This window comes from Vespula vulgaris, chromosome 8, assembly GCF_905475345.1.
Source record: "Vespula vulgaris chromosome 8, iyVesVulg1.1, whole genome shotgun sequence".
Classification (NCBI taxonomy): Eukaryota; Metazoa; Arthropoda; class Insecta; order Hymenoptera; family Vespidae; genus Vespula; species Vespula vulgaris.
In genome coordinates, this window is record NC_066593.1 from 3,304,133 (window position 1) to 3,319,544 (window position 15,412).

General features: G+C 34.9%; 4 protein-coding genes across 11 annotated transcripts in view; 2 read left to right on the forward strand and 2 right to left on the reverse strand.

Annotated features, from left to right (window-relative positions):
* Positions 1-216: 216 nt before the first annotated feature.
* On the forward strand, positions 217-2,107 carry LOC127065715 (vesicle transport protein USE1). 2 transcript variants are annotated; one of them, XM_050998492.1, is made up of 5 exons: positions 217-490; positions 673-722; positions 825-1,060; positions 1,165-1,482; positions 1,615-2,107. In XM_050998492.1, the coding sequence occupies exons 1-5, from the start codon at positions 389-391 to the stop codon at positions 1,653-1,655; spliced, it is 747 nt and encodes a 248-aa protein (XP_050854449.1). In that variant the 5' UTR covers positions 217-388; the 3' UTR covers positions 1,656-2,107. The 2 variants fall into 2 exon arrangements, with proteins under 2 accessions (XP_050854449.1, XP_050854448.1); XM_050998491.1 differs by having other exon boundaries at positions 235-490; positions 1,156-1,482.
* On the forward strand, positions 1,758-3,222 carry LOC127065716 (osteoclast-stimulating factor 1-like). The gene is made up of 5 exons (XM_050998493.1): positions 1,758-1,846; positions 2,184-2,230; positions 2,316-2,433; positions 2,497-2,708; positions 2,785-3,222. The coding sequence occupies exons 1-5, from the start codon at positions 1,792-1,794 to the stop codon at positions 3,022-3,024; spliced, it is 672 nt and encodes a 223-aa protein (XP_050854450.1). The 5' UTR covers positions 1,758-1,791; the 3' UTR covers positions 3,025-3,222.
* On the reverse strand, positions 3,207-6,967 carry LOC127065705 (gamma-tubulin complex component 4). 3 transcript variants are annotated; one of them, XM_050998469.1, is made up of 9 exons: positions 5,863-6,967; positions 5,607-5,742; positions 5,327-5,523; positions 5,102-5,196; positions 4,724-5,040; positions 4,160-4,648; positions 3,864-4,078; positions 3,602-3,766; positions 3,207-3,484 (listed from the first exon to the last, which is right to left on the reverse strand). In XM_050998469.1, exons 1-9 carry the CDS (start codon positions 5,929-5,931, stop codon positions 3,236-3,238), a joined length of 1,932 nt encoding a protein of 643 aa, XP_050854426.1. In that variant the 5' UTR covers positions 5,932-6,967; the 3' UTR covers positions 3,207-3,235. The 3 variants fall into 3 exon arrangements, with proteins under 3 accessions (XP_050854426.1, XP_050854424.1, XP_050854425.1); XM_050998467.1 differs by having other exon boundaries at positions 3,602-3,824; positions 3,901-4,078; positions 5,863-6,957; XM_050998468.1 differs by having other exon boundaries at positions 3,602-3,824; positions 3,901-4,078; positions 4,160-4,636; positions 5,863-6,951.
* A 6,465-nt stretch (positions 6,968-13,432) lies between these two features.
* The window catches only part of LOC127065711 (GATA zinc finger domain-containing protein 10-like), a 30,041-nt gene continuing 28,061 nt past the window's right edge, over positions 13,433-15,412 (reverse strand). For all 5 annotated transcript variants that reach the window (XM_050998484.1, XM_050998482.1, XM_050998485.1 and 2 more), the window contains one exon: positions 13,433-14,942. In XM_050998484.1, the coding sequence (XP_050854441.1) occupies positions 13,566-14,933 (1,368 nt within the window). In that variant the 5' untranslated portion in view covers positions 14,934-14,942 and the 3' untranslated portion in view covers positions 13,433-13,565. The remainder of the gene's footprint in view (positions 14,943-15,412) is intronic.

Genomic DNA, 15,412 nt, shown 5'->3' on the forward strand with positions numbered 1-15,412 from the left:
TAAGATTTATGAAAATAGTCATAAAATATGTCATAAATAAAATCAAACAATTATATATTGATCGATAAGTTTATTATTTAAATTTATATAAAATACAGTGAAACTTACGTTGTATATCTACGTAAGTTAATGGCGGGAATTTAAAAAAAAAAGCATTGTATATAAATATTGTTTATACTTTAAACATTTTAGTTTTGTAACTATATTTCTTTTTTATATATTATTATATGTTTTTATAAATATGTTGTCTTATAATATTAAAGAGATGATCATTATAATGATCGTAAATAATGTTCAGAATTCTGACGCGTTTAAGTCGTACGAAAAATACGAGATATTGACAGAGCATTATTACTTCGTGTAGTGCTTATAAATAAATTTGTCAAAAATGTTACAAATGTCCAGATTAGAAGTTAATGTTAGGCGACTTTTAACACGCTGCGAATTAATGGCAAAAGATAATCCTCAGAAGGATTGGAAACTTGAAAAGGTTATTTTATAAAAATTTTGAAATTACTAACCTATTTTTCATGCACATATGTTTTCATATATATATATATATATATATATATATATATATATATATATATATGCATAAATATTATTAAAAACAGATAAATTTTTTTTAGAGTACTACTTGTACATTATTTAAAAATTTATTTTTTGTTGCAGTATATACTTGCTCTGGACGAAATGATTAAAAAGTTGCAAGCTTTACCGGAGTAATTCATTTGATATTATATACTCATCTTCTTTTAAATGTTATTATAATATAAAAATTTTATTTACTTAAAAGATATTCTAAGAAAAACATTTTCTTTTAGTAAACCTTCCAAAGATGTTTTAACAGGATATGTAAAGAGACTTGATTTTTTAAAAGGAATTGTTAACACAGCAAAATTAAATAATCCAGATGAAAGAGTAGCTGCTGTACAAATGTTATCTAAAACATCAAATGTAAATGATACTCTTGGTCCAAATATAGCGACACAAATACATCAGAAAACTACAGCAAGATATAATCAAGAATTACGTGCAGAACTATTTCATACCGAAAAGGGTATAAGGAAACTATATCATAAATGCATCATATATGAAAATAATGTTTACATATAAAAATGCAATATAATAAAGAAAATGTATATTTAATTTAAGGATCTTTAGAGGATGGAATTCGACATAGATATGCTAGCACAAGTATACAGGACGAAGATTTGGACGCGCTCATGAAATATAATCGCAACATTCAAGAAAAAATAGCAGAAAATATGCTATCCATGACTAGCAGCATGAAAGAACATGCTTTAGCAGCTAGTGCTATTATAAAAAGGGATATTAATACTTTGGAAAAGTCTGAAAAATTAACAAATACTAATACCGGGAAATTAAAAACAGAATCTTTAAAGTTGGAGGAACATACAAAATCCAATTGGAGGTGTTGGGTTTGGTTAATGATTGCATTTGTACTTGTAGTATTTTTTAGTAAGTACAATATTTATTTCAGATTTATATTATAGATATTAATATTCTTAAATTACAGTATTTATTAGATTATTTTCTATGGTAATAGTATTAAAAATTTATAGTATATATACGTATATATTTTTATTTTAGATATGATACTTTTTATGAAAGTAGCAAAAAAGAAAATTTAAATGTATAATAATAACAATTTTATAAAGGATATGTGTTATGTATTTAAAATGTATGCACAAGATAGTGCATCAATGTGAATTGCTGTGAATATAGCTGTATATGTCATTTAGTGGATTATGATGGTAAGAGTGCTTCATGATGAATATGCCTGTGAAAACACCTGTTCCACCCAAAACTAGCTGGAAACCTGGTAAATACCTATTAAAAACATCGTTCATGAAATTATATATAATGACAATTTATAAATTTAATATATAAAATTGTGAAGGTATATAGTGATAAAATTGTGTATTTAGAAATATATGTTTCTGCATTTCATTGTAACTATTCTATTATTTTAAATATAGATAGATTTTAAAGATAATTGATATTTATATTATTAATATAAATAAAATTTTTCATATAACCGAATGCAGAATCATAAAAACTCAATAAATCATTTGTAAACAAAGTGTTGTATTATGTTTCACCTCTCTCCAAATATAATATTATAACGGAAAATATTACAATCCAAATTTTTTTTTAAGGTAAAGTAAAAGTAGTCAGAGCATTATACAAATATACAGCACAACAAGTAAGCAAATATTTTTTTATTTCAATATTAAAAATTATCCTTTATTATGGCTAGATTATTAGAATATTATATTTACTTTTTGTAGGCAGATGAATTATCTTTCGATGAAGGGGATATACTTTATGTTTATGAAAAAGATATAGACAGTAATTGGTGGAAAGCTAAATGTGGAAGTCGTGAAGGCCTTATACCTGTTAATTATGGTTAGAATTATTTTGGATAATGCTATTATAGAAGTCCATTTTATTTTTTATCTTCATTTCTAGTCGAAGAACAAATGGAAGAGATTTTATTGCCATTACATGAAGCTGCCAGACGTGGAAATGTTTCCTTTCTAAAAGAATATTTAAAACAAGGGGTATCAGGAACTGGTTTAGATGCAACAGGAAATACACCATTGTATTGGGCTGCGTGTACTGGTCACATTGATTGTGTAAAAGAACTCCTCTCTTTACCAAATTCTGCAATCAATGCACAAGTATATCAAATTTTCAGATTGTATTAAATTGTTAAATTATAATATAATAAAGTGATTTTTTCATAATTGATTTCAGAATAAAATGGGAGAAACACCATTACATATTGCAGCAAATCATGGACATTTAGATGTTGTGAATTTATTACTTAAAAATGGTGCTGATCCATTAATTAAAAATAATGATAAACTCACAGCCAAAGATTTGTCTTCAAATATAGCTATTAAAAATGCATTACAATTAAACCAATTACATGATCGTGATATAAAATGTGGATATACAAATGATGATTATAATGATGGAAGCGATTCGGAATAATTTTGTATTAAAATTTATAGAAACTTAAAAAATCAAATGAAAATTTTAAATGGTTTTTTTTTAAATAACAGTACAAGTATTATACATTTTGCTATTCTTTCTCTTACATTACAAATATTCAATATGTTGTATATATAAGTATAACGATAATTTATTTTAAATAAAATATTTGAATAAAAAAATAATTTTAAAAAACAATTTTTATTATACTTTACAGTTTTTTACTAAACCATCTATTAAAATCGAGTCTCAATAGCAATTGAGCTAAATGTTCACCACTAGGTTGTGAACGAACTCGATTTAGTGTTTTAGTCAACCAGTCCATTAAACAATCGAGCGTATCAGAAAGTGTTTTTAATTCCTCTTTTTCTGTTAGAAGCAAATTAGCAACTTCCCACGTAGATGCTTGCAGAATGAAATCATCACAAAGTCTTAACAAAAGGCGTATCAATTTATTTACCTAATAAAAAAATAATCTATGTTAGATTTATTCTGTGGATAATATAATTTATTACAATGCAGTATTATTAATAATAATAATAAATCAGAATATGTAAAATCTGTTAATTAAACCTACTGGATTCTTTCTCTCTTTAACATTGCCTGCTAAAAAAGTCTGTGACATAACATTAGCCAAAAAAATAGAATGCGCTCTTTGTACATCTTCAAAATTTTTGGTATTTTTCACGTTTCCTTCCATTATAGCATACTGACTCTCTAATACATCCACTTGCAAATAATACTGTAAGTTGTCAACAATGAAGATCAAGTTATTTCGTAATTGAATTACACCAATATCGCTAAAATTATAAATGATTTATATAATAAATTATATTTACATGAAATGTATAATAGATATATAATTCAACTACATACATATTTTTAAAATGCATATGTTCACTCCATAGATTCCATAAATCTATCTGTGTCTTTTTCACTCTTAATAAAAATCGGAATAAGGTATTATAATCATTCAATGCAGATGGGCTAAATAATAAATGTAGCGGCCAAACAATTTTATATTTTAGTATTATTAGCCCCCAACCACGTTTTTCTATGAAAAAAATATTCGAACATTTTATTTCTTGAATATCAAATAAAAAATTTTGCAATCAATTATATAGAAAAATTATACCAATAGGATCTTCGAGTTCTTTTTCTGAAAAATCATTAGATCCAATAAAATCATCATCACTGTCAGTTTTAGTCTCTGGGATTGGTACAGTGAAATTAAAGCTATCCATAGTACTCTCATCACTTAAATGCATTTTTCTTATTGCTATTTGAAAAGCAAGATTAATATCTCTGGATGTATGATTTGTTGGCGTTTTATTTAGGATATGTGCTGTCAGCCTAATAAATTCTCGGAATAAATCGCCACGTCCCATTAAATAGAAGTCTTTCATTGATTTAAGCTGTTGCATAAGTTGAGCTTCTTCAACTGCAACTTGCCATAACAGTTTAGTTACACACTGTTTTAACTCATCAATGGTCCTTTCAAATTCAACAATATTAAAAATTGGTTTGGATTGAAGATTTTGAAGTTTTCGAAAATATTCATATTCTTTCTCACCCCATATAGAATTATCAGCTTTAGTGACTACACTGAAATCTGTGAATGAATCTCCAAATTTTAGTAATTACAACAAAGTTATTGCATGTAGTTTCTAATAATTGAATAATTCCATATAACATTTACCTTTTTTTTGCCTTGGATCATTTCCAAACATTATAATAGTTTGTCCTATAGTTAAAATTTTTGTTGCTAAAGATGGTCCAATATGAGAAGGAAGCATATCTATTTGAATATCATAATCCCACATATCTAAATTACACTTTTTATTATTTGTTTCTTCATAACCATCTATATTACTTTTCTTTTCCGTGGATGTTGAACTGTTCTCATCATCAGATACTTTTTGAATGAAAAATTCATGATATACATCATCCAGATGCCCATACAAAAGCCAACTTGTTAATTGTTTATAAAAAACTACATGTACACAATGTATCATCCTAAAAACACGATAGAAAAGATATACAATATAATAAACTATAATATGTTCTTCATACTTACTTTTCTAATGCTACTTCAACTTCAGGTATACCTGTATGCATATGCTGATGCAGACATTGTATTAATTTACAACCATGGAGTTTTTGTGTATTTATCTGAAATTAATACAATATATAATATATGTGTGTATACACACACACACACACGCACACACACATTAATGTTTAAGCCATGCTCATAATATTTTGTTAATCAAAATATAACATATATAAAATTATTATTTACTTCACGTATGATGGAGTTCAAAACAGAAAATAAGCATACATGTTTTTGTACATGACAAAGTATATAAGATACAGGTGTATAGCTATTAGTTAAGATAGTATTTTCTAATTCTATGACATCTTGGTGAAAAGGTTCTAAAGCTTGATTCATCCCATCGCAAAGAGCTCGAAGATAAAGCCCTTCAATATCTTGTGGTTCTGTGTATATAATGGATATTTAAATTTATAATAACATATATATTTTCTAAATAAATATAGATAATTATTATATAAATAAATACCAGTTTCATTGGAGTCGCATAAAGTCGTATGTATTTTAATGAACTCTCGAATTGTATTACATTGTTTGACAATGTCAATAATTTTTTTAACTAAGGCACGTTCTCCAGGATGGAAATATTTATCTAAATCTATAGACTAAAACAAAGAAAATTAGATTAAACAATAAACAATATCAATGAATTTGACTTATAAATTAATTAAATAAATGATTTATTAATAATCTAAAATTTCTTAATTTCAATTTTATATTCTCACATCAATCTCGAGCATTTCCATCAAACTGGTTGAACAACCCCAAAGGGACACTAAAATTTCATGTAACATTTTAATCGAATTATTTTCTTCTAAACAATGTTATTTATCACAGACATTTATCGAAGTTTTAGGTTTAGATACAATATCAGTTTTGTAAAAAAACTTATACGAGAAGAACTATACATCGTATACTTTGTTTTTCTTTTTTACTGAAAATTGTTGAAAACCGGATACGATTTGTTTTGTTATGACAACGATCTTAGTAATTACATCACGAACTATTTTAACCCTTTATCTTCATAAACTTTTTTATTGAACATTATACATTAGTTGACAAATTCAAATATAAACTGTAATGTTTTTTACTGTCGTTCTAATCTCACTTGTCTTTCGTTTTAATAGTAATTGAAAAAGAGTATAAAAAGATTGTAAAAAGCTGATAGCTCGATTACTTTTTTATTATAAATATTTGCCTTCAATCAGAGCCACCTAGCGTATATTTCCGAAAATATGCAGTCTGAAAAGGAAATGGCTCCTTTTACGAACCGTTATACTTCTGCATGCGTATTTTTCTATTATTTTCAAATATATTTTATCTTGTTATAAAAAAAAATAAAAAAAAAACTGATAAAAATAATTGCTTCTCAAATGTCGATAAAAAAGTCCATCGTTGTAATTGAATATTCATTATCCATTTTTTTCTCGAAACTATTAGTTCGTTATACATCGTTATATATATTGAAATATTTTTTAACATTTTATTATCGTTTTGTAGAAAGAAAAGTGCGTTATTATTGCGTTCTACGTGTAAAATTCAAATACGTTTTTATGTGTGTGTTTATATATATCATGTTTATTGAACATGAGTAAACCGATAAGTTATACGAAGTTATTTGATAAAACTAAAATATATACGAAGAAGTACCATCGATGAAAAATCTATGGGTTTGTTCCATTCATTCATTATATGTATCCTATACTGTTTTTTTCATATCTTACGTACTGAGTCATTGTACATACTAATAGTTGAAGAATTTTGTCTACTGCAAGGAAACAAAACGAAGTGAGTAAATATCGATATCTTTATAAAGATTATTTATAATGAATTGCATCGATATATATATATATATATATTGTTCCTTTATTATGGAAATAAGAAAAACATAAGAGTTATATTCATTATTTAATAATGAATAATCGATATATAAAAATAAGGAATATATTGAAAATATACGATGTCATGAATCTTACGAATTTTTTTTTTTGGAACTTAGGGTAATTAGATTTTGACAAATGTTGTATAATTTGTCACAGTTGAGATTATACTTATTGAAAGATCCAATGAATATTCGAATGTTGTTGTGAATCCATTGTACTTTGATAACTGTGATGATATATTATTACTCATTGGTTTTCTTCAAAGATAGAATGAATTCTTTCTTTGAATAGTAACAGAGTGAGATGTTTGAAAATGACGCATTATAAATATCATAAAGAAATGTTTTTGTGCATTGAAGGGATTAAAAAAAAAGTCATTGTTATATATAGAATAATACTCTTTATTGTTTTTGATAGTTGTTGTTGTTGTTGTTGTTGTTGTTGTTGTTGTCGCTGCTGCTGCTGCTGCTGCTGCTGTTTTTGTTGTTCACATATCATACGTTCTTGCTTTGCCTTTTCCCTATCTTATCGCTTGCTTGCATTTACCATTATCATCCGCCATTAGGAATTTGGTAGAACAGTGTGTGTAACAAGTTTTCATACTTCACTCGAAAAACATAAGAAACGAAAGGGATGGTCGAGGCTACGCGCATCGATAGCTCGAGAGACCACGTCGATCGTTTTCAGGACTAGAAGTGATTGCGACTTGTGCTTATTACTTCATTCTTTTTTGTTCCTTTTTCAATTTTTTTTTTTCTTTTCTTTTATTACCATTATTATGGAAATCGTTTAAAATATTCGAATTTTGTCTATCAAACATGCGATCGTTTCGAAAGAAAAAATTAAACATCGTTTTATAATTTCACCTTAATGTTAATCTTCCCTTCCTACTTTTTTTTTTTTATATCAACGTGGTCTCTCTTTCTCTTTCTCCCTATTATGATCGAGCTATCGATGCGCTTGCCTCGAAAGATACAATGTACCTTTCAATTTTTCTAGATCTATTTAAAAGCGAGCGAGCGCGCGCGAGGAACGCCATGATTCTCGCGATACGAAATGGGAACGTAGATGATGTGCGAAGGAGAAAGATTCAACTCTTTCAGAATTTTATTATATAACGTTCAGGAGAAGAAATCGAGAGTGCAAGAAAAATACGTTCTCATTTTTCCTTCGATCGTTTGATCACCAAATTTCTTGGTGGAATATCTCGATAAAAAACAAAACAAAAAAAAAAAGGAAACAAAAATTGAAAGAAAGAAAAATGAAACGTCGTTTCCAAACTCGTGTTCGATTTCTTCTCAAACGTTTCTCATTTCTTCTTCTTCTTTTTGCTCTCTCGAATCTTCGCGCACCCTCTACTCTACCCACATCTACTTTTCTCTTTGTATTTTTGTACATATTATCTTTTTTCCCCGCATATTCCCTTATATAATATTTCGAGTACGAACAAGTATGTCGGAAAGTATAATTTCGTGAATGAAAAACACAATCGTCTCGCGTGCTCGCCGCAATTTCGATGCACTCTTTTTTCTCTTTCTCTCTCTCTCTCTCTTTCTCTCTTTTATTTTTTCGTCTCTCAAAAACTACCTCTTTCTCGTTCTCTCCCTCCTTCTTCTAAATCCCTTCTTTCATGCTCCGTTAACGAACGTCATCGCGGCAATAATTCTCACCCTTATGTGTGTGTGTGTGTGTGTGTGGGTGGGTGTGTGTGTATACGCGCGCGCGCGCGTGTATGTGTGTGTCTATGTATGTTTTTTTTCCTTTTTTTATGCTTTAATTAATTAACTCTGTCTTTCTCTGCATAACCGTCGTCCCTTTTTTTTCACGCTACTATTTACAATGTACAACGCGTTTCTCTCTCGCATCTCCATTCCCATCGTAGATTCGCGGCTATACCAGGACTCGCGCGTCTTGAAACGATCATTCACGGTGACGTCGAGCGAACGATGATATTTTATTAGTATATACATGTCCGTGTCCGTGTCCATGTCCGTGTTCGTGTCCGTGTCCGTGTTTGTGTCTGTCTCTTTCTCTACGTATGTGTGCGTACATGCTCTGTATGTGTATGTATCATGTATATATGTATGTATATCATCGAATTTTTTTGACGAAGGACACACGAGGATCGGTCTTTCAAATAGTTCGTGATGGGAGGCTCGACTCGACGCCGTCAGCACCTCGGTGTTGAATCCGGATAAAAATGGCTAACTAATTATCGGTTAGGTATCGTAATAGGAACTTAATCGTACATTTCTTGGCGCCATACCCGATATACATATGTGCATCTATACATTATATATTTATACATAGATATATACTGTGTCGACTTTTTCTAAATGCAATCGCGACGGAGATCAACGATTCGTCATCCGCGTTTACCGTTCATCGACACCCACACTGACTCCTTGGACGGATCGTCGCGTTTGTCGATCGACGAATTTTCATAAACTTCGCTCCGATTTCTTCTTCTTTTTTTTTTCTTTGTTTGTTTATACGTTCGTTCGTTTATTTGTTTGTTTGTTAAATGAATTTCCAAAAAATTAAAAACGAAATATTGACCTTATCCTCATTATCCCTCCCTTCAACCCCTCGTCTCCTTCTTCTTCTTTCACTTCATCTTTATTTTTGTCTTCGTCTTCGTCGTTTAAGTAAGAAATATTAGAACGGAAATGACGTTCGAAAAGTATTCGCGCGACGCGTACGCGTACGAGATAATAAATTTCTTTGTCTCAATAACGGTAACGCGCGAGTCCCCATAGCCGTTTTTTGTATCGTTCTTACAAAGGTAAATATATTTATATATATATATATATATTTATATATATAATAATCTTATATATATAATTCTTGTGTTTATATATATAATAATATCTTATATATGTATATTTTTCACATTATATACCTATTATATTCTTCTTTTTTTATTTATTCCGCTTAAACGTAACTCTCTCTCTCTCTCTCTCCCTCTCTCTCTCTCTCTCTCTCTCTCTCTCTTTCTCTCTCTCTCTCTCTGCGCGTGCATTTATTTATAATATTTACAAAGTTTTCTTTCTTTCTTTCTTGCTTTTCCTTTCTTCGAAATATCGTAGTCACAGAAGTATAGTTTCATTATATGACCCCTCTCTCACTTCTATTTAGTTGGCGATATGCGCGTCTTGCACGGACTTTGTATTAGTATACTTATATCTGTGTTGCGCTTATACAAGTATACCGTAAGATAATCTTTCCGCCATTTTCTGATGTTCTCTTTCTTTGTCTGTCTGTCTGTCTGTCTGTCTGTCTGTCTCTTTCTTCCTTTTTAACCCATCTTCCGTTCTAGATAATTTCGCGATTTAAGTAACACGTGTCGACGCAAGACGCGCACAAGACACAGATTTGTACGTACCCTACGCTCTTTCCCTAACTTCGTTCGCGCTTTTGCTAAAAGTAATATTGCTCGTCGTTTCGTATAAAAAGAGAAAAATTGAAGATAAAGATTAGGAGAAGCAAAAAAAACCATGGAAAAAAAGAAGAGAAAAGAAACGGGTACGATAGGAAAACGTCCTTTTGGAGGTAAGATTAGGGAGGGGGGCGGAGCGGGAGGGTATGATGGGACGAGAAGAGGTCGAAAGGATCGGCGAAGTTTGTGGAGAAAAGGAAAGTCGATCGAACTTATTTCTTTTTTTTTGCCTTCGTTCTTTTTCTTCTTATTTCTTTCGGGTAAGGAATGAACGTGTCGAGGCTAAGGTGGGGAAGGAAAGGAGGGAGGGGGGATAAAGCGTCGATTCGTCGGTGTTGCAGCGGCAAGAAAAAGAAAAGAGAGAAGAAATGGTTTCTCTCTTCGATCGGAAGTCACCCCTTCCGATTATTACTTACCATTGTAAATGTGGTGTAACTTATATACAAGAAATACCTAGAGCGAATTTCACATGTCGTACTTTGTATAGGTGTGTGGTGTATGTCTCTCTCTTTCTCTTTTTCCGCATGTCTATATATATGTTGTGTAGAGTTCTCACTGTCTCTCTCTCTCTCTCTTTCTCACTTCTCTCCTCCTTTTTCTTTCTCTCTCTTTCTTTGTCTCTCTCTTTTTCTCTCGATGTAATAATGATACGTCGGGATCGATTCACGATTCGAAATCGACTTTTTTCAGCCCCGAGAGGACCCTCGGTCTCGCGCGATTTTGTCTTTTCTTCTTTACGAACGACATATCGACCGGTTATAAACGAATACCATATCTGCGTTCGATCTTTCTTTTCTATCGAACGGGTCTCTGTATTTTTTTCCTCTTTCTCTATCTCTTCCTCTCCGTACTCTCTCTCTCTCTCTTTCTCCTCCTTTCTCTCTCTTTTTCTCCTTGTTTCTCTCCCTCTCCCTCTCTCTCTCTCTCCTTCCTCCTATTTAGCGAGATAGACTCAACGTCGCTCGCTATGAAAATTTAGACAAATTATTATGAGAAAAAAAAAATAGACCGAAAAGAAAAAACATTTCCAAACGATTACGAATCTAAAAAATTTCGGCGAGCGACGAGGATGTTGGGCAAGATAATAAGGACAAAGATGAAGATTCTTTTCTTTTTTCCTTTCTTCGTTATCGTATATTACCGCGACGAGAGTCGTATCCTCGCCAAAAGGGAAAAAGAGAGAAAAGAGAAAGAGAAAGAGAGGGAGAGGGAGAGAGAGAGAGAGAGAGAGAGAGACAGAGAAAGAGAGAGAATCAGAGAGACGAGTACACATCCTCCTCGTTTCGTCATTTATCGAGCGAGCTTCCTTCCCTCCGGTAAGCGGCAAGCGGGCCACACTTGGTTTATATACGTGTGTACATACATACATACATTATGATACATTACGGGGAGATCAGTGGCGCGAGGGTGGCCATCGCGAGCGACACCTACCAAGAGGGAACAACTTTATATCATCCCGATCTCTAAAATGTGCAGGTACGTAATTGTTTAGCGTCGCGCGTCGGAACGCAGGCGGGATTCATAAGGAGTACACACGCCTCGTCCGACCTTCTCTCTCTCTCTCCCTCTCTCTCTCTCTTTTTCTCTCTCCCTGTCCCTTTTTTACTTTCCTTTATATCTTTCTTTCTCGATCGACATTCGATCTTGATCGAAATCTCGATCTATTTCATTTGAAAATATCACTGATTTGAGACCAACAAGATGTTTACGAAAACAGTTGCCTAAGTACTCGTCAAAGAGTTGGAGAAAAAGAGAAAGAAAGAGATAGACAGATAGATAGATAGATAGATAGATGGATAGATGGATGGATGGATGATAGAGAGAGAGAGAGAGAGAGAGAGAGAGAGAGAGAGAGAGCGAGATCGAGATCAAGAGAGAGAGAGAGAGAGAGAGAGAGAGAGAGAGAGAGAGAAATAGAAAGAAAGAAAGTAAGAAAAAAGAGAGACAGTTCGGCTCTTTCGTTTTTCAGCTGCGCAATAAAGAAAGAGCACCAGGTTTCGTAGCCAGTAAGTCGGCTAGCGCAACCCCTAGCACCATAAGCGTTGAGAAATGAGCGCGCGCGCGGCCGTACGCACACGCACGCACGTACGTACGCATGCACGCACGCGTATCCGTTTCTATTAATTATCTCATCCATGCGTCGTACGTAGGACGTCTCTAAAAGATATAGGCCACGGCGGTCGTGATCGTTCTCGCGTACACACCCCTTTTTTCGCCACAGGGGGTCACGTGTCTCGTCTTCTTTTACTTCGTCTTCTTCTGCTTCTTCGTGCGACGTACGATTAATCGACAGAGAGTTCTCAACGCCGGCCGGCTAGGCGAGCGATACCACGTCTTATCGATTCTTCTGGGACTTTCGAGTTGTCGGGAAGAAGAGAAGGTGAAGAAGGTGGAGAAAGAGGAGGAGAAGGAAAAGGAAGAGGAAGAGGAAGAGGAGGAGGAGGAGGAGATGGAAGAGGAGAAGGAGGAGACGCAGGAGAAAGAGAAGGAGAAAGAGAAGGAGTTAGGTAGAAGGCTCCGGGTTTTCGTCAGCTCCCATCGCAATCGACTGGGAATGGAAGGTGTCCGACGATCTTTCTGTCTCTCTCTTTCTCTTTCTTTCCTTCGGCTACTCTCTTCGTCTACCGCATCGCCGGCCCGGGGGCGTGGACGTTGAGAGCTCTGATTCTTTCGTTTTTTTCCCTTCTTCTGTCTATCACACTTTATCATTCTATCTTCCTCACGCTCACACGTTTTAGCTCGGTCCCGCGTACATCCTCGACGGCCGTTCGATGCGTTTTCCTACGCGATCGACGACGATTCGTCGCGCTATTATTCTCTTCGATGCTCTAGCTTACCGAACGAATATCAAATCCGTTCGAAGCTCGTAATTGACGCGAGCAAACGAGAGACGTTTTCGACGATGACGATGTTTGTTCTAGGAGGCACAAGTTTAAGGACGGGACCGAACGGCCCGAGTAAGAGGTCCGTGTACCTCTTTCTTTCTTTCTTTCTTTCTTTGTCTCTCTGTATCGGAGGGGACCCGTGGCAGCCGCTCTCTTTATTTGCCTTGCGGTGTCAGGGGATAGAAATCGATGAGATGACTCAACGACGTTAATATTGGGGGCTATGATCCTACGCACATCAGCGATTCGTGCGTACTACTGCTACTGGCGTTATTTACGGCTGAACCACCCACATTTGTGCTGCCGCAGCTCGATGAGGTTAAATGTTGCTGTTGTTGCTGTTGTTGTTGTTGCTGCTGCTGCTGCTGCTGCTGTTGGTGATGGTGGTGATGATGATGATGATGTTGCTGTTGTTGTTGTTGTTGCTGTTGTTGTTGCTGTTGTTGCTGTTGCTGCTCCTGTATCGTTGTACTCCTAAGAATATCATCCGCCGATAAAGGAGTCAGTTTCCATCCAGGCATAAAGTCGAGATCCAAGTCTGGACCAATGTCGACGTCTAAAAGCTCGTTATTGTTGAGTGGATCGAGAGGCGACTGACTGGAAAGAGATAACACGCTACCCCAATTGATCGATCTACTATCGTCGCTATCGCCGATACCCGAGTCCGCGTCCGTTTCACCGGAGGAAGTCGGTGGCATCGGGAAAGGGGTTAGCCTGCCCTGTTCAGGTGGTTGAAGCTGCGCCATGGGCGCGGGTATTACCGGTTCCATAGGCGGTGGACTTCTATCCCTCTCCATCTCGCGCTCCAAATGCCTCAGGGTATTGCAAATGAGGACCGACCGATGGAGACTGGGATCGGGGTACTGACGGTACCTCGCCAGTTTGCACATCGAGATATTAAGAACAGCTAACCGTCTCTGTCGATAGCAGGCTCTACCTCGTCGACACCAACTCGACCTCGAGCCCTCGCAGCACCTCTCGTTCGCGCGGTAACTCGAACCCAACTCGAGATAGCTCTTTCCGTTCTCTTCGCGTCTTATCGTTGGCGGCTCGTAATGATGGGGAGTGCCCCATTGAGGTTGAGGCCTCGACAACTGACTGTAACCATTATTACCGATTGGACTACCAGAGGTACCGCGTTGATGATGATAGTAGTGCTGCGCGTGATGATGCAGCTGTGCCACCGTTGAAGCATTCGGTGCCGACGGTGACGTTGACGATTGTTGTTGCTGCTGTTGCTGCTGCTGTTGTTGCTGCTGTTGCTGTTGCTGTTGTTGTTGAGACGTCGAGTGTTGCTGCTGCTGTTGCTGCGACGTCGAATGCTGTTGCTGCTGTTGTTGTTGTTGTTGAGTATTCCCTGACGTAGGTTGACAGGGATTCGCCTGCAAGCAGGGCGACGACACCTCCATGTCGTAATAAGATGCTGGCGTCTGGCTGAGCGACGGTGCATAGCCGTCCTCCATTGCCCACCAGCTACCCTCCACGCGACCTAACTTCGACGGGCTTTCGCCCATGTCCATGTCGAACTCCATGCAGCCCACACCTCCCTCCAGTTTACGTTTTCCTGCCGTGGCCTGCAGACCCATCATTGCACAACTCTGAAAAAGAACACGCTGCAATTAGGACTGGCTGTAATACATAAAGAAAAGAAAACAAAGAGAGAGAGAGAGAGAGAGGAGCGTTTGACACGAGCAAAAATAATGATTTGCATCGATGATTCGAGCAAGGTAACGCCGTTATAGGGGAAAAAAGATAGATATCGAAGGACTCGTAAAATCCTCGACTATCATCGTATTCCGTGTTATTGCTGTTGCTGCTAAGTAAAAGTGAAAGTATGTACAAGAAAGCACGCTAACGCTAATGACGATATATTCGAGGCCTGTTCGAAAGCTTTCGAAAGACTTTTCTAAAAGAAATCGTTTCCTCATAGTAATTTTCAAATAATTTTCTGAGTTTCTAGAGAGCGTCAGTTCTCAACAATCGTGATAGTATGACTGTAAAGACCTTGCCGACTCTAGATACTCTTTTAGAGCCAAGAAAGCGAGCGAACGATACACGACGTGACTCA